At 44.5% G+C, this 24,016-nt stretch overlaps 1 protein-coding gene across 1 annotated transcript in view; it reads right to left on the reverse strand.

The window, feature by feature from the left end:
* Positions 1-7,028: 7,028 nt before the first annotated feature.
* The window catches only part of LOC138566320 (uncharacterized), a 514,894-nt gene continuing 497,906 nt past the window's right edge, over positions 7,029-24,016 (reverse strand). The window contains exon 5 of the mRNA XM_069643451.1: positions 7,029-7,793. Coding sequence (XP_069499552.1) covers positions 7,168-7,793 — 626 coding nt within the window. The 3' untranslated portion in view covers positions 7,029-7,167. The remainder of the gene's footprint in view (positions 7,794-24,016) is intronic.

Consider the following 24,016-nt stretch of genomic DNA (forward strand, 5'->3'; position numbering starts at 1 on the left):
ACACCCACGCGTGCCCTATGACCGATACATTCTTCATGAGAGGAAAGTGTAAAAAAACGTAAACTGTACTGTGGGGTAGGATGGGAGGGTCGATGAGGAATACATGGGAGGAACATCCAGTCAAAAGAACGTTACAGTTGGTAAGTAACTTGTTCTTCGAATGGATTGTGTCCTCCCATGTATTCCTCATCTTGTGATAGGCTCCCAAAGCAGTATCATTTTTTTGGAGGCGGGAGTACTAATTTCAGTTTTCGTGGACAGAATGCAGAACTGCCTTGGCAAATAAACCCTCGTTAGAGGAAGCAGTATCCAAACAATGTTTAACAAAAGTATACATTGTTTTCCAGGTTGCAGCTGCACAAATATCTGCTGCCGGGACTCCCCTCTTTAGAGCCGCAGAAGTAGCCATTCCCCTTGTAGAATGGTCACGAAGCCCATCTGGTGGTTCTTTTCCCGCTAATCTGTAGCATTCAACTATGGCTAATATGATCTAGCGGGAAATGGTCTGTTTTGTTACAGATGAGCCTAATTTATGACCAGTATAACCCACAAATAGTTGGTCATTTTGTCTCAATTTAGCCATCCTTGAGATGTAAAAACTAAGAGCCCTCTTGGGATCTAATCTGTGTAATCTCTCCTCTTTGCCCAGATGAGGAGGATGATAAAAGGTTGGTAGTACTATTTTTTGTGACAAATGGAAGTCTGAGACTACTTTTGGCAAGAAAGAAGGTTTAACTTTATATCCTTATGAAAAATAGTATATGGTGGTTTGCATGAGAGAGCCTGAAGTTCGCCAACCCCGCGGGCTGATGATAGGGCCACAAGGAGGACAGTTTTTTAGAGTCAAAAGCCTCAATGCACATGAGTGCAGAGGCCCAAAAAGGTATGCAAGTCAAGAATTTCAATGCTAAATTTAAGTCCCAAGTTTGTACACGAAAAGGTACTGGAGGGTATACATTAGTAGGCCCCTTTAAGAACTGAATTATTAACGGTATTTTGAAATATGAAACCTCTTCCGAGGAGCACTTGAAAATGGACAGCGCAGCAAGGTATCCTTTGATTGTTCCTATCTGGAGCCCCAGATTAGCTAGATGTAGCAGAAAAGAAAGCACCATTGGGGTGCCACACTGAAAAGGGTCCACATCCTCGTCTTTGCACCAGTTACTAAACCTGTTCCAGCGACATCGGTACAAAGATTTTGTTGCTGGTCTTCTGGCCGAAAGCAAGATTTCCATTACGTCATCCGGAAGATCCCAATCCTTGTATCTCAACCTCTCAGAAACCATGCGTGAAGGTTGAGTGTCTTGACCTCTGGATGGAGAACCCGACTTTCCTCTTGCGAGAGAAGACCCTCTCTTTGCGGAAGACGTATTAGAGGGCAGATGGACATGTCTAGAAGTTCAGGGTACCACGTCCTCCTGGCCCAATCCGGGGCAATTAGGATCATGGTTTTCCTGAACTTTCTCAACCTCCCGATTACTTGAGGAATCACGGGGACTAGGGGAAACGCGTACAGCAGTGAAAACTTCCACTCCACTACGAATGCGTCTCCCAGAGCTCCTCTTTGAGGAAATTCCCTTGAGCAGTACTGATCGCACTTCCGGTTGATCGCGGTGGCAAACAGATCCACTTGAGGGGTTCCCCAAAGGGCGAAGATCTCCAGAAGGACTTCCTGAGCCAGCTCCCACTCGTGAGAGACCGTGCTCTGCCTGCTCAGAGCGTCTGCCGCTGTGTTCTTCTCTCCGGCTAGGTGAATTGTCGATAAGGGATTCCTTCTCGTATCGCCCAGAACCAGAGCTGCATTGCTTCTCTGCACAGTGGCAGTGACCCTACTCCTCCTCTTTTGTTGAGGTAGTACATGGCCACCGTGTACTACCTCAACAAACAGGACATTCTTTCCTTGTACAGAGGGCAGAAAGGCCTTCAGAGCTAGTCTGATTGCCCTCAGCGCCAACAGGTTGATGTGTAGTTTGGACTCCGATGGAGACCAACGAACGCTGATTGTCAGATCGTTGGTGTGTGCTCCCCACCCCGTGAGTGAGGCGTCCATCACTACCGTTATCTCCGGCCATGGTTGCCAAAGACTCTCCTTTGAGAATGTTGTCATTGCAAGCCCACCATAGAAGATCCTGAGCAACCGCGCTCGGACTTGCAGAAGATCCGACATATTCCCTGAGAACTGGGACCACTGAGTTCTGAGTGCCCATTGAAGGGATCTCATTCTCAACCTGGCCTCTGGTACTAGGAAAATTCAGGGTGCCATGAGTCCGAGCAACCTGAGAAAATTGAAGGCCTCTAGACATTGGGCATTCTGAAACTTCGTTACCATCTGCTGGATGTGGAGAGCTCACTTCGGGAGGCGAGGCTTTTCCCGATGAAGTGTCCAAGACTGCTCCGATAAACTGGAGTTTCTGGCATGGTATCATGTGGGACTTCTTGAAATTGAGGAAGAAGCCCAATTTGTGGAGGAAGTGGCAGGTGATCAAAAGATGTTCCTGAGCTTGTTCTGAGAACTTGCCCTGATCAACCAGTCGTCCAGGTAGGGATATTTGTGAATACCTCCTCTCCTGAGACTCGCTGCCACAACCGCCAACAGTTTGGTGAAAACCCTCGGGCGGAGGTCAACCCAAATGGCAGAACTCGAAACTGATAATGAGAATTGCCAATCGCAAACCTCAGGTACTTTCTGTGCTTTGGATGGATTGGCACATGAAAAGTAAGCATCCTGAAGGTCCAATGATACTAACCAATCTTGGAGTTGGAGAGCCTGTAGGATCTGAGAAAGAGTCACCATCTTGAACTTGTCCTTCATGAGGAACTTGTTCAAGTTTCTCAAGTCCAAGATGGGTCTCAGTCCTCCGTCCTTTTTTGGGAGGAGAAAATATGGGGAGTACCAACCCCCGTTCCTCTCCGCTACAGGTACCGGTTCTATGACACCTTCCTCTAGCAGGGTTAAAATTTCCTGCAACAGGAGCGGATCTGGAAATTTGACGGAGTTGGCTCCCGGTGGATGATTCTGTGGCCTTTTTAGAAAGGGGAGACAGTAACCTTGGGCTACTGTTTCCAGTGCCCAAGCATCTGATGTAATGCCCCGCCATTCCTTCAAATGTTGAGAGATCCTGCCTCCCACTGGTGTTTTGTGTAACAAGGTCTCAGAGGGATTTGGAGGCGGCTGCAAGAGTGGCTTAGAGTACAGATGCCGCTCCGGAGGCCGATTTTGCACCCCTTCCTCGTGCTCCACGAGGGAAGTTTCTTTTGCCCCTTTGAGAAGCCTGTCCTCTACCAAAAGAGGAGTAGTATCGAAAAGAACGACCCCCTCCAGGAAGATGAGCCGGAATAGGGTTTTAGAGGCTTGCGCAAAGAGGCGCCAAGTGATTTAGCTGCCGCTTTCGAGGTCTGAAGTTTTTCTAGGCTTTCATCGGCCTTTCTGCCAAAGAGCCTCGAGCCATCAAAGGGCATGTTGAGAAGTCTGGCTGCACTATCAGCAGTATCCAGTCCAGACTGGAGACATTCCCTCATTGCCTCCTTCCCGTTTTTGACTATATTCAGGAAGCCTTCCCTTTCCTCGCCTTCCGGAATATGTTCAGCCACCGCCGAAATACAGTCCCACAGGGTATGGGTAAACCTGGCTAGGGTACAGGTGACATTTCCCGACTTAAGTGCCATACTGCCTGACGTGAAAACTTTACGTGCCCAGGCATCCATTTTTTTATCCTCTCTATCTGGAGGGATAGTGGGATAAGCAGTTTGTTTTGTAGATGCTGCCTGAATGACTAAACTCTCTGGAGTCGGATGTTTATTCAAATATTCAGGATCCGTTCCAGCCGGTCTATATTTTCTTGGAAAAGTGCTATCTGCAGAAGCAATAGTTTCTGGCTTCTCCCAGTTTTTCTCCACAGTCCTTTGGAGGGCCCTGTGGAAAGGGAGAACAGGATAATTTTGATGTCATCTTTTTCAAAAATGGGTCAATATTACCCCAACCCATATATTCAACTACCCTGGTCATAAGACCCCTGTACCCAGCATTTGCATGCTCTGCAGGATCAGGTTTAGCGAACTCTAATTCTGGGGATGTGTCAATTCCACTGGCAGAATGTAGAGTATCATTCAGGTCTCTAATTCTAGATTCCTGGTCAATAAGTCCCTCAGGAACTTGTCTTGTACCATAAGTAACTCCCAAAGGAGTAACCTCGTCTTCTTCTGAAGCAGACTTCATAGATTGCTGACATAGATTTGAAAAAGTCTGACCTGGGCAAAGGAGTGAATCTCCTTTCTTCCTCTTCCATCTGCTTCGAAGGAATTGGCAAATCCCTCGAGGTTGTCGAAGGGGTCTTGGAAGTCTTCGAAGATGACTTCGATAATGGCGTGGAGGACGCTTTTGGCCTTTGAGTCGAAATCATCGACGTCGAGGGCGTCGAAGTTGTCAAAGTCTTCGATGGCTTGTGTTTCTTGTATGGCACTGGAGAAGTGCTCGACTCTCGAAGAGTCTTCGACGGTTTTACGACGACTCAAGGATTTTTGGATTCCGACGCTACCAGTCTTTGCCATGGTAGCGTTGGACTTCCCTTTGTCGTCCAATGGAGCGACTTTAGGGGTATGGCTTTTTCGAGGGTCTTTCGAGGGGGTCGGGCCGCATTCTCGAAAACCTCCATCATCTTTTTGCGGAATTCTTTCCACTTACTGGGAGAATCCGATTTCGGACAACGAATTTCTTAGGTCGACTCTGAAGAAGAAGATGATGATGATGGAGATCTATGTCTACTTCATTTTTTTCGATGATGACGAAGAGTGTCTCGATCTACTCCTAGATCGAGATCTCTTTGAATGCCTTTGGCGATCCGATTCCTTAGAATCAGTCGCTTTCTTGTGTCTTTTTGACAAAACCTTTTTTGAGGCCTCCCTCCCCATCGACAGTTTACCTCTCCTCTCACGAAGAGCTTTTTCGGTCATAGATTGGCAGGACCCGCAGTCGTCGGTTCGGTGACTGGAACCGAGACACCAGAGACAAATCCGGTGGGGATCGGTGATCGACATCTTAGATCCACAATCTGCACACTTCTTAAACCTAGTCCTGGGTGTCAAAGATGAAGACATTTTCTTCACAGAAAATAGAAGCGCGTCGTTCTCATTAGCGAAGCAATCGGAAAAACGGAACTGAAGCAACGGGCACGGCTCGAGCTATTTATACCATCGGTGACGTCGACGGAGTACGTCGAGGGACAATCGACGCCACGACCTAGAACACAGCGCCCTCTGCCGAGAATTTTTTTTTTTCCCGAAGCAGCAAAGCTGGAGATAACGATTTATCACAAGATGAGGAATACGTGGGAGGACACAATCCATTCGAAAGCAGTCCGCAGTATGTACAATCGGGTTGAGAAAATCACTAAGCTTAAGGATCAAACAGATGGCTGGGAAGAATCGCTATGATATCCCAAATCTGAGGAAGCACTTGTCTAACGCCTGCCAACAGTCATATGCAGCATCTGGAAAATAACAGACCATAGGTCGAGTGCGTCACCCAGAGAAACTACACACTCTGACATGTAATATGTTGGATAAGTGCCATCAATATGTTGCTGTGAACACTGATTGACACCATCTAGCCCAAGACTGGCCCTCTATGTATAAATACTGTCCAAAATCTGCACAATTCTGGGGAAATGACTGGCGATGTAACATAAACCATCTGGTTTTCTCAATCAGTTTGATTCAAACAAGATATTAAAGCAACAGTTTTAATGTAAACCATTTATTATAGCTATGGAGTGGTTCTGGAAATTTCTATACAAGACAAGCGCTGGCTGACTTTCTAGCAATTAAATCACAGATACAGTGTATAAAATGTCTAACATGCACAAACTCGATGGTCTGATCTGAGAGCCTATGAAAAACCACTAGACCCATCAGCGTACAACGTATTTGAAATTGCATGGGATTCAATCAAAGTTTGTCCATTCAAAGTCAAGATGTCGTTCTACCTGCTTTCCATTTGCGAGTCATCACTTGATTTCGAAGAGACCATCATTTGCACTATTGTGACTGAACATGTGCTGGCACTTGAAAACAGATGTTTAAAAAAAATAAGAATTTAAAAGGCCTATGTCGTTGCTTGTCGTGAGAGAGAGCTTGCCAACTACATTTCATGATGTTTATTTGCAGTCGTGTTCGACTGAAGGTAGCTCTCCATTTCAACACTGCTGAAGACTCAAGGTGTGTAAACACCATAACATCTAGCGGTAACCCTCTGTGTGCCTCACAATACTAACACATAATGGGTTGCCTGCTCAAAAAAGAAGGGGTATTCCCCCCCCCTCCCAGAGCCTATTTTTGTTTTAACCTGAAGGAATGCACTACTAGCTTACACTTGTAGTCAAATGGAATATTTGTCTTCATGCGGTAGCGGAAAACTTTAAACCAAAGAATACCAGGACGTGCAGTTGAGTAATTGGTGTGTAGGAAAGTGTAGAAAGGAAAAAAGAAAAACAAACTTTCCTCACAATTTACTTTCTGTGCAGGCAAATCACCCTTGTCAGTATGTTGAATCACTTCCCCAAACAAAACTATTAAAAAAAGGAAATACTGCTTTGGGGAAAAGTAGAGTCACAGATAAACACACAGGTCTATAGAGATGGCCTTCAGCAAGTGAACTGTGCAGAATGTATCAACATCCGAAAGAGCTTTATGTAATGTACAGCACTAATATGTGAGTAAACTAAAAATGTGTTCGAGCTCTCCGTGAGGAACATCAATGATCACATGCAAAAGAATAATGTTTACAGCAAATAGACTGTTCAACTGCTCGTTCTAGATTTTTGATGACAGAAGGCATCCTTTATATAATGTAGACCACCAAGTATCTGACTTATCTAAACATAAGAAATGCAGTCACTCAAGTCTGGGCTGCCACAACCACAACTTAAAAAAAAGATGAATGTATAGATGGCCCAAAAGCAAAAGGAAACTTTGCAGATGTTAATAATGAATCTATGCAATTTACCTGCAGCCAATGGAAAAGATAGAAGCCGTTTCCAATCATAAGATTTATTAAGAGAGAATAATCCGCAACTGTTGGTATACATGATAGAACAATAAAAATGAACACAGGGAACATGTCCATACAACACTGGCCAGTTCTTTTAGTGTGCTCCTTTCCAACCAAAGTTTTTACTTTTTCTTTCGTCCCTTCCCCGTACCTTCCTCGCGATTACGTTTGGCCCTCTTTGGTGTCTTAGCAGGACGTTTTGCCCACTCCTCATCACTGGAGTCACTGGACACTGAGGAAGACAATGACGTGGGAGCAGTGTCAGCAGTCAACCGGACACCGGTAGTTGTGGGAAAGGGTACTACACTTTCTAAAGTCTCTGCAATGCGCTGCAGACTCAGGCTCTGGGAGGCATTCTCTCTGACCAGCTCACCAGTTAGACCCAGGGAGCGGCGTATGTAAAAGCGGTTAACTTTCACAAGGTTGGCTAAATGCCGCTCCATTCTCCTTAGCTGTTCATTGATGTTCTTTACCACAGAGAGCTGTTTTCGCTCAGTCTTTAAAATTGCACCTTCAACAGTTTTGCAATTTACTTGCAGTCCCTGAAGTGAGTTCCTTGAAGGGCTACTTAAATTAAGCCCGCTTGGCCCAGCTCCATTAAAGGCAGGAGCAGATGAAAGTTCCAGGTCCAAGTCTTCACTCTCTTCATCAGTTTCTGTCAAAATGGGATCCAAATCATCGCTGGCATCTTCATACCCAGATAACGTGTCCTCTCCTGCAACCATCAGCTCATCCTTTGGCTGTCGTTCTAAACAGAAAGGTACAGGTTATGAACACTTTGTATGTGCTACTACATATAAGCAGTCCTATCTAGTTACTAATAGATAACTTAGTAAGAGGTGGTTGAACGTCAAAGGATTTAAAAAAACTTAAACATTGCATTCAATAATCCCTGATACCCCCTACAAAACAATTTTGAAACATACACTATGCAAGGGCATACATGAAACATAAATACGCTAGAACCACAAAAAGTCAGAAGACCACCAAAACACTGAATCTTGCATATGCTATCGTGATTGGGTATGAAGTCTATTCCATGGCATGCAGTTTCCTATTGGGAAACATCAATTCCTTGCCACCCTTATTCCTTGACCTCTCAAAGGTCTTTGATTGTGAATAGTCTCTTCAACTGCTGCAGAGATTAGGCAAGCCCAATAATTATTTATTTTTGTTATTTGTTAAGCAACAGAGCTTCATGTGCCCGTGAAACAAATAGTAAACCCATCAGAAGTATTTAAAGTATTCCTTAGTGTGAAACAGGCATGGTATCAAGAGATGACAGAACAGATTTCAAGTTTCAAAGAATGTTTTATTTCAAAGATCAGGATGGTGTAAGGCCAAACTTGTCCTATAACTACGGTAGGGATTTCTCCTGCCTGTAAATCCAAATCAAACATATGCATGCCCTCATATCTAGAGAAATGTGGCGTATGGTTCATAGCCAACAAAATAGTGTTCAAAGGTAATGTCTCAAAGGTCTGTCGTTTCAAGTCCCTCTTGGGTTCCCCATCCCAAGTTCAATGCAGTTCCAATAGCTGCTTGTCTTACCAATTTTCTGCCATGTCTTGAGATTCAACCTTTCCCCAAGTTCAATCTGGCATAGTTCACACAAAAAAGGTCTTGAGAATCCCTAACCCCAAAGGCAGAGTTTCTCAGTTCTTTTCGTTCACAGGGTTCCGTTCCCCAAGATTTCACTGCAACACTTATTCTGTTTTCACTGGCACAGTTCACTATCAGAAAACAATAGGTCCATTTGACCCCACCTTCCTGCTTGCTTTAGCAATCCATTCACAGTTCTCTGTGGTTTAGTCCCGAGGTATATCGTTTGTCACCAGTAAGGGCTCCCTGGTCTAGGTGCTGTTGTCAGACCACAAGGTTCACCCATCATAGGTTGCACAACCACAAGTTCCTTTAACTTTGTTTGGCCCCTTCACAGGTTCTTCTGCCTTGGGCCTCTGACTTCTCACACTTGTATTCTCTTTAACACTTCTGCATCAGTCTTTTGCTTTACCATAGACTTTTAGTTCCTTCTCACATTGTTAGAATGCTCAAGTGATTGTTCAATTCTTCATATCCTGTAATTTTACTCAGTGCTTCTGTCATATAGTTTGACATTCAATATGTCTGTCCAACTTCAAATGTTCATTCGGTATTCAATACATAGTGATTTTACTCAAATAGAACTTTTCATTTAGTTTGGTATTCAATATAACGTGGTTTCATTCAAGCCGTAACTTCCATTCTGTTCGATATTCAATATGGTTCACATTCACTTGGAACGTTACTTGCCTGCGGTCCCTGGGAGTGCTCCGGTCTTACTGTTTCCTATGACATTCACTGGCTCTTCGCGTCTCCCCAACAGCAGTTCCCATTGCTCCTGCGCACTTTCTCTGTAGCGGGTGAAGCAGACCGCCATGTTCGTCGGAAAAATAGGGTATGAATGGAAGTAGCCCATGAAGGCTGAGAGAAGGGAGCGTATATCTTGTCTCATTCTTGGGCGTTCTCTTCTTAGAATTTGGTGGCAGTAGAGGAAACATGATGGGTTGGGATTTGCAGTAGAAAGTGTATGTCCCTCGTGATGATTCTCCTTTCTTCCCACTCCAAGAATGGTTTCTGTGATTGGGAGTAGATATTATTTCAATTTGCCTGTTTCCGACCACTGCACTTTGTAAGAGTGAAGGATGGAAGATGGCAGTGGAAGGAAGGCGGGGTAGGTTGTTATGACGTAGAGAATACTGCATCTCACCCATGGGCATTCTACCCCCAATCCTAAAGACACTCCACTCAGGTGATCCTCCCTCGCTTGTCCATCCCCAGTGTGTTGATATGAAAACGCCCTCTGGTTTCTCACATTAGAAAAAAAGGTGCAAATATTTACTTCTGGTGTCTTTGAACCTCTGGCTACAGTTTTTCTCTCAGTAACCAGGCATATGATTAGACAGTTGGAAATCACTACAATCTTAGATTTAAAAAAATAAATAGGAAATAAAAAAATAAAAAAACAAATTTTGTTTAGTAACTCACTTCGATAAAAAAAACTAATCCACTTGTCTCTTTAAAGGTGAAATGGATGAGCAGTTGACAGATACGTTTGAGGGTGAAAAAGAAGGAGGCCCTGGTCAGAAAACATACACCAAGCTGAAGAGGTCAGATATTTCTAACAGAGGTGAATGGGCATAAATGATCTAAGCCGCAGTTTATAAGTAAGAAAGAAGGAAGAAATTACACTTATTGGAGGATTGGATTTGGAGATTGTGACAGGGTGAGATTTGCCGGGATTGTGTAAAATGGCAAGTCAGGACATTGAAGAATAGTCATTAACATTTCCAGCCTTCTGTTTTGGCAGACATATGTCGTATTGAGCCCTACACAGCATCCTTTAGTATTTGTTCTGAACGCCTTCATATCAAGTTAGACATAACTGTCGTTGATGAACAGGTTGAGAAGAAATCCATATGTATAGATAGGTGGTCATGTACAAGGTGGGCCCCATGTGCTAGCCCTATCACTAGTGCGGTTCTGTCCCACAGTTTCAAACTTGTTTCTTCCTGCCCAATACAGTATATGCTTACTGGGAATGGTAAAGCAGACGCTGGGGGAAAATGAGTCGAAGGAAGAAAAACCACCATGGACTATTATACTAAATCACCATTGAGGTAATTGCCATTGCTTGTTCACCCTGCTTTCTCCATTCCACATGGTTGGGATCGCGCTATGAAGTAATTAACAGTATTGGGTGAAGAGACTCCATATATTGACAAGCCCTCATGCCAACTATTTGCTAGGTATTTATAGACCAAAGGACACTTTTTAAAAATAAAAAGCATACAAATAAAATGCATGCGGCGAAGCCCAAAAAGCTTCTATCAACATGGTCTTAAAATTTAGCAGAATGAACCTGAATTCTCTGGGGAATTGCAATACCTTGAATGTTATAAGATTTGAAAATGGAAGAGACTAGTCACATGTAATGGTAAGTTTAGATTTGTATCCAGGAGAAAGGGTAATGAATGTCAAAGGTATTCTGAAACATGTCGATGTAAAATGTGTAGATTATGGATTATGCAACATTTCCTCATCTGAAGCATTAGATACAGGAAGACTAATACCATCCTGGTTAAGATAAAAACTATCACAAGAAATTATTGAGTGCACGTGCAAAGCCTCATCTTTTTGAAAAGATCAGATAAGAAAATCCCTGCAAAGAAAGTCTGCAGCTCACCAAGTATTAACACGGAAAGTTAACCAGTCTATATTGACTGAATACACAAATGCAAACTGTCTGTGCATTAATGATGGTATTACCATACTCAAATCTAACTGTAGAAGACGATACCAAACAGGAGTGTAAAAGGGCCAATAATTTAAAATGACTAGCATCAGTGCAGTGGGGTTGTGAATTCGCCAATGCATGGCCTCACCTGCGATGTAACTGTTTAAGGTGTCCTTATGACTCCCAGGGGAAGGTGCTCCAAAAGGTATCTTATAATGTATTTCCCTAAGCAGGTTGCCCTCCCTGGTCTTTTGTGGACCTGACTGGCAGCTATTGGTGTTTTTTAATGTCTCCACGCTGCTATAGTCACTTACCATTTCAAGGAACAAAGGCTTGTTTCCTGCATGTCCCCTTGAAACGGCACAGAAGATAGCGGAGTACAAGCTGTACTAAGCAGTAACTAGTGGCAAACTGGATTACCATAAACCCAAAGCTTTCAGCTCGACTATCTTAATAAAATTTGGTTATTCACAATTCTGAAAACTCTTCCGATAGCATTGTATTCTGACCCAAAGACTCAATCCTGAACTTTCAGTGACTTCTGCGGAAATCACAACCCTAAAAGACGAACAATTTTGTAGCTTAAACATGCACCTGTTGAGTTTCGTTTATAGAAATTGAAACAGATTTTTTTGGTATTTTAATTAAAAAACACTTTTGGAAACATTTCGTGAATTCTAACTTTTAGCATTTAGGATTGCCACGGAATGGCTATGGGCCCAGAGCAGATGAGTAGGATACCAAGTTGACCCCCAGGTATAGCCACTTCTATGATCTTTTCCAGAACTTTCACCCAGAAGCAATGTATGATCAGACAGTCCTTTGGAGGAAGCTGCAACATCCCCAACCTCTCACATTTATTGAAGCAGATCTGTGCTTCAGTGAAGCCGTATGAGTTGTATTTGTATTTATTTGGTTTTATATAGCGCCTTACACCAAAGCGCTGAACATAAGAACGGTACAATAAAATGAAATTAGCATTTAAAACATAGCATATATCTGTGATTTCAGTAAACTTCATTAACCAGTCATGAGGACGTAGGATCGCAGAGAGACCCTAAAGGATAAATAGACTGATGGAACGAAAAGAAAGTGGGAGAGTATTCCAGCGTATGGGTGCCGAAAGAGCGGAAACGCAAATGAGCACAGGTGGGCCAAGGAACTATAAGAAGCCAATGAGAATCAGAACAAACTGGACGAGGAGGAGAGTAAAATGAGATCAGGGAAATAAGGTAAGGAAGTGCAAGGCCATAGAGAGATTTAAAAACTAGACATAGAAAATTACATTTTAAACAATGATGGAAAAAGAGCCATCCTATATCAAAGAAGATGAGATAGAATCACGAGGAGCAAGCAAACAGAGAACACAAATGAAAGCATTAATTACAGATTTCAATGAGATAGATGAGATAAAGGAAGTCCAAAGAGTGCAGAACAGTAGAAAAGCTGCAAGAAAATTGGAGCAGTCCCCAATAGTTGAGAGGCCTCAAAAGTCATGCAGGGAGGGGCTTTTCAAATGTTGTTCAAATGAAGTCGCCTAAAATGGGCAGATAAGGAAATATGGTGACTGAAAGAAACATCTGAATCAAGAGAGACACCCAGATTACGGGCCACGGAAGAAATAGGCAACTGCGAAGGAGGAAATGATATGGATGGTGGGGACGGAGAGGGAGAAATAGTGGGGTGGAAGAAAATAACCTCAGGTTTTGTGGCATTGAGTAACAAAGTGGTATGACATCCAAGACTGAATGGCAAGGAGACAGGTGCTAAATTTAAGGTGGATGTCATCAGTAAGGCGTGGAAAGGAATGAAAGAGCTGTGTGTCATCAGCATAGAAATGATGCGAGAAATCAAAGGTGGAAATAACACCAGCCAGTGAGGAGGTATAAAGTGAAAAAATTAAAACACCAAGAACCGAATCCTGAGGAATACCATAGATAAGTGGACACGTTTTATAAGAAACCCCCATCCAGGAGACTGAAAAAGTCCTCTGGGACAGGTATGACTCAAACCAGGCTAAGGTAGAGCCAGAAAAGCCAAAAGAGGAAAGAGCGGACAGTAGAAGTGTGTGATCAACTGTGTCTAAAGCTGCAGAAATATCCAAGAGAATAAGTAGAGAAGACTGATTAGCGTGACTTGCAGAATGAAGAAAGTCCAAGCCGGAGAGAAGAGCAGTCTGTGGAATAACCAGGATGGAACCCAGATTGAAAACAAGGAAGGATAGAATTACGAGAAACAAAAGTAGGAACCCGAGAGTAAACAATGCATTTGAGATTTTTGGAAAGATAAGGTAGACATGAAATAGGGCAAAAATTAGAGGCAGAGGATACATCAGCAGAAGGTTTTTTCATGATTGGGAAAATGGTAGCATGCTTAAATGAAGATGGAAAAACAAGAGTATAGGCAGGCGTTAAACAGAATTGTGAGATAGGGAACAAGTAGAGGATAGACTTTAGGAATAAGTGGAGATGGTATGGGATCCGGTGGGGAGGAGGTAGGGTGAGCACGAGAAAGGAGACGGAAGGCATCTTCGTTAGTGATGGGAACAAACCCAGCAAACATCTCCTTGGGAGATACCAGAGATAGGAGGGTCAGTGGAGTAACCAGTGTACTGGACGATTCAATTATAGATCTAAATGAGGAGACCTTGGAAGTGAAATAGAGCTCAATATCTGGGCCAGTAATGGTGGCGTTAGTTGAGGGATCAAAGAGAAAGAAAGCAGGACAGTTTGAAAAAGTCACCTAGGATGAGAGAACTGAGCGTAAGAGATCAGAGAAGTAAGAAAGTTTAGCAGAGTGAAGCCAATAATAGAGAGCATGATAGAATGTATAGGAACCGTATTCCCCTGCTGTATTCGGTTTTAACCAGCATCTTTCTAAACGCTGGGGAACAAGTGGCATCACGCGAAGATAGGGGGTCGGGGGGCCAAGATTGAGAGGGTTTTTGTGTGGGGTGAAAAGATAAAGAGTACAGTGAGTCAGGGGATGTTGAAAGTGAAGAAAGGGCAGAGGCAGCCTCATCTGCTGCCAGAATCTGTGCAGATTGCGACGTAAGTAATAGGGAGGTGTTGAGAGGCACCGTGCAAGAGGAAGGAGTAACAGAGAGCAAGAAAAGATGGTCTGACAGGTAGACCGGAAGAGATGACACAGGGGATGTAGTAAGCGAGGAATGAAATATATCTAGCCTCGGCTTTTACCAGGCCGTAGATGATGCAGCTGTAGGGTCGCGTGGATAGGCTGAGACCGAAGGTGGGCGGGGTCTCAAGAGTTGCTTGGCAACGAGAACGCTTGTTGAAACACTGGAGGAATGGGTGGGTAGAGCAGCACACACTAAATGTACTCTTCTTGTACTGTAGGATTTAGCAACACTGCTTGCAAGCCTTCGCCCTCAGGTCACCTGAAATCGGGCACCTAGTTCCACTTACTAGCGTGTCTGGGTTATGTGGTCTTTGGAAGTAGCATCCATGATATTATATAAAGCTGAAACAAGGTAGTGGCATCTAGTTGGGAACATGATGCAATAGATCTGTTCTGCTTATGGTCAACTGGAAGGTATTTAATCTAGCCCAAATTAAGAACCAGAGTTCAACGTGCACAATTTTGGCAAACCCACTCTTCCAGGCGGTCTGGAACTGATCCTGCTCAATAAACCCTTCCTCAGTTAAATGGATACCCTAACGTACTGACTAAGGTGAATACGACATGATTGGATGGTAGGGGGAAGGGCGAGAAGGTGAGTAGAAAATGCTGCATTTTAATGCAGGTGCCCATTCCCCAATGGTGTAATTCAATGGGACTACCAGTTTTCTGGAATGGTATATACTCACCTCATAGGGTGTTGTCATGCTACATACAAGTAATACATGTGGGGATGTTTCTGCACAATTCCCCCATTGCACAATGCGCTGTACTCATGTGCCAAATTAGGTATTCAAGTCAGAAGCCACTAGCCCATCTCTGTACTGCAATATGGCGAGTGCGATCATATCCAAGCAGGATTGCCTGCATCAATTTTCCTCTTACATTCTGAGAACAATGTATGTGTCAGGCTGATGAGGTATACTGCGGTATCTGAATGGGCGGGAATGAAGAGCTTTATGAGGCACTGGGAGATGGCTTCCTGGTACTGTGGAATCTGTGTGGCGTTCAGGGCCAGATGTCCTCATTTCCTGCAACACACCCAATGTTTTATGTCAATTCTAAGAGCGTTGGAAGACTTGTTTCCACATTGTATATGTTGGTGCAACAATGTATGCCAGAAATGGTGTCGCAAGAAGCAGATAATTTTCAGATCTGCCGATACACCTCATGTGAAATGGTAGCAAAAGTGTAGTTGGACCGCTCTTGCTGACTGGACTTCTCTCAGCTAGTGGCTGGCTCTACCCATTCTCTGCGAAACACATTTAATCTCATATTTGCCTCTCCTAATTTAGTTATGGTTCACTGGAGTATTCCAGCTCTCCAACCTTAACATTCCCTCTGTCCTCATCCTACTTGACCTCTCTTCTGCCTTCGACACAGTCAATCATACCATCCTGCTCAACCGCTCTGGCCTGGCTGACCTCTTTCCTCTATGATCGACCCTCCCAGGTCCAACTTGGGTCTTCCTCTCTACTTGTGGTGTTCCCCATGGGTCCAACCAATGCCTGGCAACTTTCGGCCACTGCATTGCCATTTTCTGCTCAAATTTCCAGTGCTACGCTGACAAATCATTTTCAGGCTTCCCTCGGCCACCACCTCTCCCATCTCTGATTGCCTAACTGCCATTCAAGATTGGTGTGCCGCCAATGATCTCTGTCTTGCTGGCGTTCAAAGATCCTCCTAATCGGCACACCTTCACCATTCTTTCCACTCACTCTGGCCGGCCTCCCTTGGCCCTCCTCCTACCCCCACCTGCGAGGCTAAGAACATTGGGGGTCATTTTTGACTTTCCTTCTCCGCCCACATCTCTGAGGTCTCTAAAAAGTCAAACTTCCTACTGTACCTCCTCAGATGTACTCTGCCTTTACTCTCCTTCTCCCAGAAGCTCAGTCTCCCAAGCCCTGGTTCTCTCTAGGTTGGACTATTGTTACAGCCTCTTTCTAAATCTACCTGCCTCTACTCTCCACCCTCTGTAACTAATCCAGAACAGGACTGCGAGACTTGTCCTTGGCCTCAAGCACTGGTATCGTATCTCCAGCTCTGAAATCTCTCCATTGGCTCCCAGTGAATGCAAGGATTAAATTCAAAAGCCTCTGCATTGTCCACAAGGCTTTATGGGGCCTGGGTCCTAAATACCTTCAGCTATCCCTCTGCAAATACCTCCCCCCCTGAGCTCTTCGCTCCTCTAAATCCCTCATGGGCAGTCGTTATTCAAAGAAACGAGCTGGGGGTAGATCTCTCTTTGGCTGGGGCCTCCCTCTGGAATAGCCTCCCTGCCACTCTAAAACTTGGAGAAACATCTCCGGTTCCGGAAGCACCTCAAGACCTTCCTCTTTTCCTCTGCCTTCGTTCTCCCTCTCCCCTGTTGATCTGATCTCTTGGCACTGTGCACCTGGCCACCATCTGTCCCCTGGGAACCTGGGCCCAGGTACCTGCTCACCACGCCACCCTCCTGCACTGCCTCCTGGCCACCCCTTGCACTGAGGACTGTATCTGTACCCATACAGTTCCCCACTCCACCATTTTCTTCTTTTCTCCACTTATCAGACTTACCCAGTCTGCTGCCGTAAACACAGCACTTGCTGGCTGCACTACCACTGTTTATTGCCTCTATTTTCCATTTGTTTTTATTTATTGTTATTTATCTATGTCTCCTCTGGACCGCACTCTCCACTCTCCCCCTTCCATGCACTTGTGCGTTTAAGGTTACTGGGCCTAGTAAGATCGCTGTTGTGTTCTCCACCGTTACCCTCCCTTTTGCCTGGTCGCACTCTGAAACACTTGTGTACAATCACGATACAAATAAAATATATCATATGGACGGACCATCGGATTGTACCTTACCCAATTAGTGGCTCCCACGCCAGCGTCACTTCCTCGCCCTTAGTCGCGTTGCTGAGGAAATGATACAAATAAAATATATCATATCATATATGGACGGACCATCGGATTGTACCTTACCCAATTAGTGGCTCCAACGCCAGCGTCACTTCCTTGCCCTCAGTCGTGTTGCTGAGGAAATGATGCTAGCGCCAGTATTGCAAAGTGCATTAATGACTCCCTGCCTTCTGACTCATTGATGTTGCTTCCCTGCCAGCTGCCTTATTGGCCACTGCTGATCATCTGGCTCCTTTGCAGACATCCAAGGTGTCCGTCACTCTCAATCTTGGTTTGCTGGACAACTTGCTGACCTGCGGCTGCGCCAGCATCAGGCTGAACATAGGTGGCGGCTCTCTTTTGCGCATTTGGCACTCCAGAGAGTCACAGCTGTCCATCAGCAGGCTTTCATTGAGGCTAAATGCGCCCCATTTTCTGCCCCTATCAAGTCCACGTCCAATGTACTTTTTAAAATGTTAGTCTCTCTATTCTCTTCCCTCAGCTAATAGGGTTATTCCCCTCTCAGTCTATATGCTCTACTCTGTCCATCTATTTTTAGGACAAAATAACTTATTCGACAAAAGATTGCACGCTCCATGGTCCTGGCCGCAGAGGTTGTTGCCGCCACCTATGAGTCATGGTCATCCTCTTGATCGGACTTAAAAACATTTTTTCAGGGGCCGATCTTGTCTCACCACTATGTGTATTAAGTCTCTCCCGTAGACGCTAAACCATTAGGCATTTTGAAAGAAATCATCCCCAACATTGCCTCGATCGTGTCATCAGTGGTTAATCTTTCTTTTTCTAAAAGCCTTATTCCTTCTTCACTTAAACATGAACTGGTTATCCCCTTGCTAAAGAAAACCAGCTTAGACACATCTCTTTATTCTAATTTGTCCTATTTCACTTTTTTCTTACTATGAAATTCCGAGACGATCACTCCTTTTCTTTGCTCATTTCTTGAGGGTTCTGGTTGTTTTGATCCTTTTGAGTCTGGTTTCAGGCCTGGCTAGGGCACTAAGTCTGTACTGGTGTCAGTGGTTGATTACCTTGCACAGATTTTAGATCAGGTGGGCATCAGAGCCCTGATCTCCTGGATCTCTCTGCTGTCGACACTGTAGACCACTATTTTGATCCAGAGACTCCCACAGCCGATTGTCTCCGGGCAGGTCCTGGGCTGGTTCATTTATTTTCTTAATCTCTCGCCTACTCTTTTCCTATCCCCCTTCACTTCCATTAATCTGTGGGGTGCCTCTGGGCTCGGCTCTCTTACCTCTTCTTTTTAATGTCTACATTCACACTCTTATTCACTTGTCTGGGTTTCGGTGTTCTTTTTATGCGGACGACACCCAGATCTGATGCGGTTGGAACTTGCTCTACCCAATACAGCCACACGCTGTCGCTCCTGAGTCTCCACTGTTTATACTTGGATGGGCATGAACTGGCTGCAGCTTAATGGCAATAAGACGGAGGTACTCCTAGTGGGCGCCCTGCCCCCACTCCCCCAGTGCCCTTGAGTCTGATTCCTTGCCGTGGTCAGATGCTTTTTGGCTTAGTGAGCTGGGCACCCTGCCTTCTCCCGCCGTGGTGGTCAAAAACGCTGGCGGCAAGTTGTCCGCTTCCCTTTCCCGGTTACCGCAAGTGAATGCAAGCCGGCCACATTAAGCTGTGGGTTCTTTGGAAAGTATTGCCCTTCCTCCCTTCTCTGTCCGGTGGTGGTCTCTTACCAGATTTCAGGGTCGCTGGACTACTGCAATTCCCTCTATTTGACTCAACAGGACTATCTTGTCCATCGTTTGCAAGTCCTTCAGTGGGGGTCTTGCGCCTTACTTGCGCTTCTGCTACCCTTAAAGCTTTGCACTGTCTGCCAGTCGGGATAACTTGACGGCCCTTTGCATTGTGCATAGGGCCTTTTATAAAGCTGGCCCGGAATACCTGCTGGAAAAATTATGTTATGTTAATAATGCATACTCACTTCACTCTGTTTCTAGGCTGTGCAGATCTGTCCCTTGGGTCAGGCGCTTCAGAATGCGGGTCTGCTATTTCTCTGTCTGTTCAGTGCGGCTGTGGAATGTGTGCCCCTTTCTCTGTGGTACTCCAGATCATTTTGGATTTAGGTGGCTGCTGAAGATGTATCGGTTTACGTCAGGACTGCCTGCATAGGTTATTCTGGTCTGCAATGTCTCTTCATGGTTTTTGCCTTTGCGCCTTGAAGCCCTATCCGGTGTATGTTGCGCTTCACAAATAAATATTCATAAGATAACTAAAGTAGTATCATTAAATCAAAAGTTTGGCTTATATAATTTAAAGTTCTTAATAGGCTGCGCTATATGCCTGCAAGTTATTCAAACTAGATTGTAAATGAAGATTCTCATGGAAAGGAGGTTTATATGGACACGCCGTTCATATGTAATGATTCTGTCCACAGCTCGCTGCCTTTTGGGTGGCTGTATGCCGTATGTTGATCGACACCACTCGGGTTGAGGTTACTGCTAAAACTGCAAGCTGTTTACTCAAGGATGTTGGCAAAAAGTAGAGAAGCGTAGATGTGTGAACTTGGGGTTATTGCTTGGAAAAAGATGTATTCTACAAAATTAGACTGATAACGCACCCCCAGCAGCAGCTATGTGGGAAAGTAGTTGAGTATGGGCCAATTACTGAGGAACCGTACTGTACACTGATACCGAGTTGCAAAACGCCCAAAAGACTTTGTGACAGTTTTTCAAAACGATTTGCAGTCTGCTAGGATTAGAGCACATCAGAATGCGCAGAGAGCACTAAACTAACAAATGGCAAGTCAATCTCAGCAGAACTACATATGGTACATGATTTTAAATTTATGTTCTTGAATGTTATTGAGTATTTAAATAAGAGTTAAAGCTGAATACCTTACTTTTTACTGCTGTACATTGAGCAAGTTACTGTCAAGACTCTGTAAGATAGTCTGAGGTGCCAGGTGTGGAACACAGGAGGGAGCTCAGGAACTAAACTGTATGCATCAACTGCCTAGAACTGTTAGAAGGCTCTTTCACAGTGCAAGCGTTCGTCGGGAATATTGCTGAAGATTAACAGCTCTACAGAAAGATATACAATCATCGATAATGGTCGAGGTTGTGTCTCAGAGGAGAAGCCAAAATATTTCTTATTTTACTGTCTAGACAATCGCATTTCAATTACTGCACAGTACCTTTTGGTATTATTTAATACAGTAGCAGATTGGAACCCTGTATTTAGTGGACTACAGCGATTGGAAGATCCATAAATGCACCTTCAGGCAGAGATAGCAGACTGGGTCCTTTTCCAACAGACCTTTTTACGCCAAAGCTTAGTACCCAGGTTTCTCAGTTCAGCTGGGGACTAAATCCTGAAGCAGTGGTTTTTAATGCCTTTCTGAACGAGTGGACAGGTGGGATGATTTACACCTTGCCAATGTTAGCAATTGTGCTTTATATAGCACAAACATAGCACAGGTGCAATAGAGCTCTGTACATGCGTTAAGAAGGCAATCCTGGAGCAGTGTTGACCCAGGGACAGTGGATTATTCTTGTAGTACGAACACTGGCAAACGTTCACAAGAAACGAGCAGAGGAAGTATTGATCACCCATCTGTAGGCAACGCAAGCGTAGTTTACAGTTCTTCTGGACTCTATGGATTTTCCAATCCTATTTTCCCACAATCCACTTCTTATGACGAGTGCCAAGAAGGAACTTCATCCTCTGATACCAGAGAGATCCATGACACAATTCACATATAAGATTTCAGGGCGTGTTAGAGCATGGCAGGTCTTTCGAGCAAAGCAACAAGTTGCAGAGAACTGGGCACCCGCTAGATTCTGCTCTGCTTCAAATGGTAATCTATGCTCGCTAGTGCATGCAATAGGGCTTGCAGCCCATTTCAGCAGATGCAGTAGCCATTCTGAACCGCAGTGTCTTAGGCTGAAGAGGGCAAGGCATTCTGCCACTTCAGCTGGCTCCAAAGTGGTAGACTGACATTCAGTGGGGGAACACAGGAATTTGGATTGCGACTTCCCTCCGGCCTGATATTTGGAGTTATGGGATGTCAACATGGTGTTAAACCAAGAAACAATCTATCAAAGAAGGCACTATCAGCGAAGGCAATATTTCTGGATGCGATTTTCATGAAGGGGAGTGTTGGATTTATGGGCTCTTGATCTGGCATGCAGGATGTAATCCCAGCAACGGGAGGTTTTTCACATTTCTAGACCTACAAAATGCAATCCAAGTGTGGTGTAATACTGCAGTTTTCTCAACCATTTAAAATGATGTACAGTAAGTGGTCTTAGAGCATATGATGTCACTAACTCTGTTAGCCTAAAGCAACCTTTAAAGCCCTGTGCATTACACACGGGACCAGAGTCCCTTCAGAACAGAATCATCCACTACCATTCCCCCTGAAAACTCTGAGCTCAGCTCTCCTCCTGGCTATTCCACCTCACCAGTGTTGGTGGCTCACTTTTCTCTATCCTAGCACCCACCATCTGTAACACTCTTCCACTGCACAGAGAACTACCCCTCCTTCAAAATAGTCCTCAATACCTGCCTTTTTACCGCATTATCGTGAAAACCCCATACATCCCGAGTATATGAACTGTCTCCCCAGGCGGTGCCGGCTGCCTTTACCACAGCCCTGACCAGACACTGTCATACACCCATCATGACCCTGCCTTTCCTCTAGCGCCACTTGTGGATTCACACGACTCGCATATGTAATGTTGCAGGATTGATGAATGATGTCACCAGGCATATACAGGAAATGGGCAAATCAATAGTAGTAGAAGCACAGTGGTGTGACAGAACTGACGCCACCACCACAGAATCATACACCGAACACACCTAGAAGAATCGGGAATCTCCTGTGGCGATTAGTTGGAGCATAGACTGCTGTAGCTGCTAACCTTTTAATCACAGCTGTAAGAGCCAACTGAAGAAGCCAAATACCTAAGCAGGTACCCTAACATCAAGTGCCACCAATGGCGGCAAGGTACGTATAATACACCACTCCACTGGCCCCAGGCATGGCTATCCATACACATCAGTATACAGCAAGGACTACGATAAAAATGTGGTGGTTCTGTTCAAATTCTCTGCCTGCTTACACCAGACTACGCTTCAACACCTCTGACAGCAGAATGCCAGCCCTGCTAGTCTTTTTCGGCCAAATGCACACATGCACCCTAATTCATGCTCCAGGACCTCCAACTCTGGACTACGGTCCTCCAAAGGTGTTACCGCTAATAGAGCATTGAGACTATAATAATGGTAAAATTGCCACTATCCAAATGACCAACACAATACAAAGTGGCGCAGCACAGCGATCCCAAGGAAGGCACTGCTCATAGCCGGTAGGAAGCTCAATAAGCCAGTAACCGCTCCTACCTTGGCCTATTTGGTGCATTAGTCACTGTCCCAGGCAGGTACTGCTATCAAGCACTTCTGCGCCTCATTCAGCAACAGGGGCAATGGCATTCAAAGGATTTGATGTAGTATGACGCATGGAGGATATTCTAGGTGTCAGATTGGTCTGGCCAAAGAGATTTTGATCTCATACCGATCATGGTGGTAAGCTTTAAACAAGCATAATATTAACCTCGGTTCTTAACATAGAATAATTATTTTTCCCACTAGCTTATAGGAACGGAGTAGGTACTACCTCACCCTTGATGCGACAAATCTGTAATTTGAATGCTATGCTGTACATGTGAAGTTGAAATAAATGGAAATACTGTGATCTTGCAGAGATTTTTGTGATGTGACTGAGTCTGAATGTTGTGTGTGTCAGGTTGGGACTGTGAGGTTTGTGCCTTCAGACGGAAACCTGCTGTATATTGTTCCAACAGGAGCAGAGGTTAAGCCAGCGTAAAGAGGGGGCAGGTTGGGGTGCTGAGCAGAGGCAGAGATTACAAACGACAGAGGAGATTTGTTGAATTTCACACCAAGAGGATAAGGGCTCATTGGGAGCTTTACCACTGAAGCAAGGGTAAGGCTGGAATGTTATGTTTTTGAGAGGAAGAAACAGCCTGATTGGAGCAGAGCAAAATAACAGGCAGTGGACTACTTGTTCACAACAGGAACCTAAATGTGTTTGGTTTATTAGTTCAGTTATGTTAAGCATTGTTGCTTAAGCTATGGGTTTGCTGAATAAAGAGTAAGCATAATGCGTGCTTCCATGATTTTAACAGAATCAAGACTCTTACAAGTTACTCTGAACATTCTTATGCTGAAATCTCATCCCAAATAAGGACCAGGTGTCATTACAGCATTTCAAATTATAGTTTGTCCAGAAGAGCAAGATTTACTCAAGAGTAACTTTGCATAACCTAAAGAGGAATCCATGGCGCAGAATTCCTGGAAGGAAAATTCTCCATCTACAGGCCGAAACGAACACAGAGATCCAGCAATGACCTACGTCTTGAACCAAAGCAATATTTGAAATTGCAATATGCTTGATCAGTCTTTTCCTGCATCTCAACAAAACTCTGGAACTGACTCCCCAAGGAACTACACGCAAGAGAATATCTGACCTTCAAGAAACTACTAAAAATCAGGCACTTTAATTTGCCGAACTAAAAACTAAGCACTCTAAGAGAAACAGCCAACCTCGAAAAAAGACACCACAAACTATGGGGCTTATTTTGGGTCCTATACCAAATACACCA

This window comes from Ambystoma mexicanum, chromosome 2p (genome assembly GCF_040938575.1).
Source record: "Ambystoma mexicanum isolate Mex_15411 chromosome 2p, UKY_AmexF1_1, whole genome shotgun sequence".
NCBI lineage: Eukaryota > Metazoa > Chordata > Amphibia > Caudata > Ambystomatidae > Ambystoma > Ambystoma mexicanum.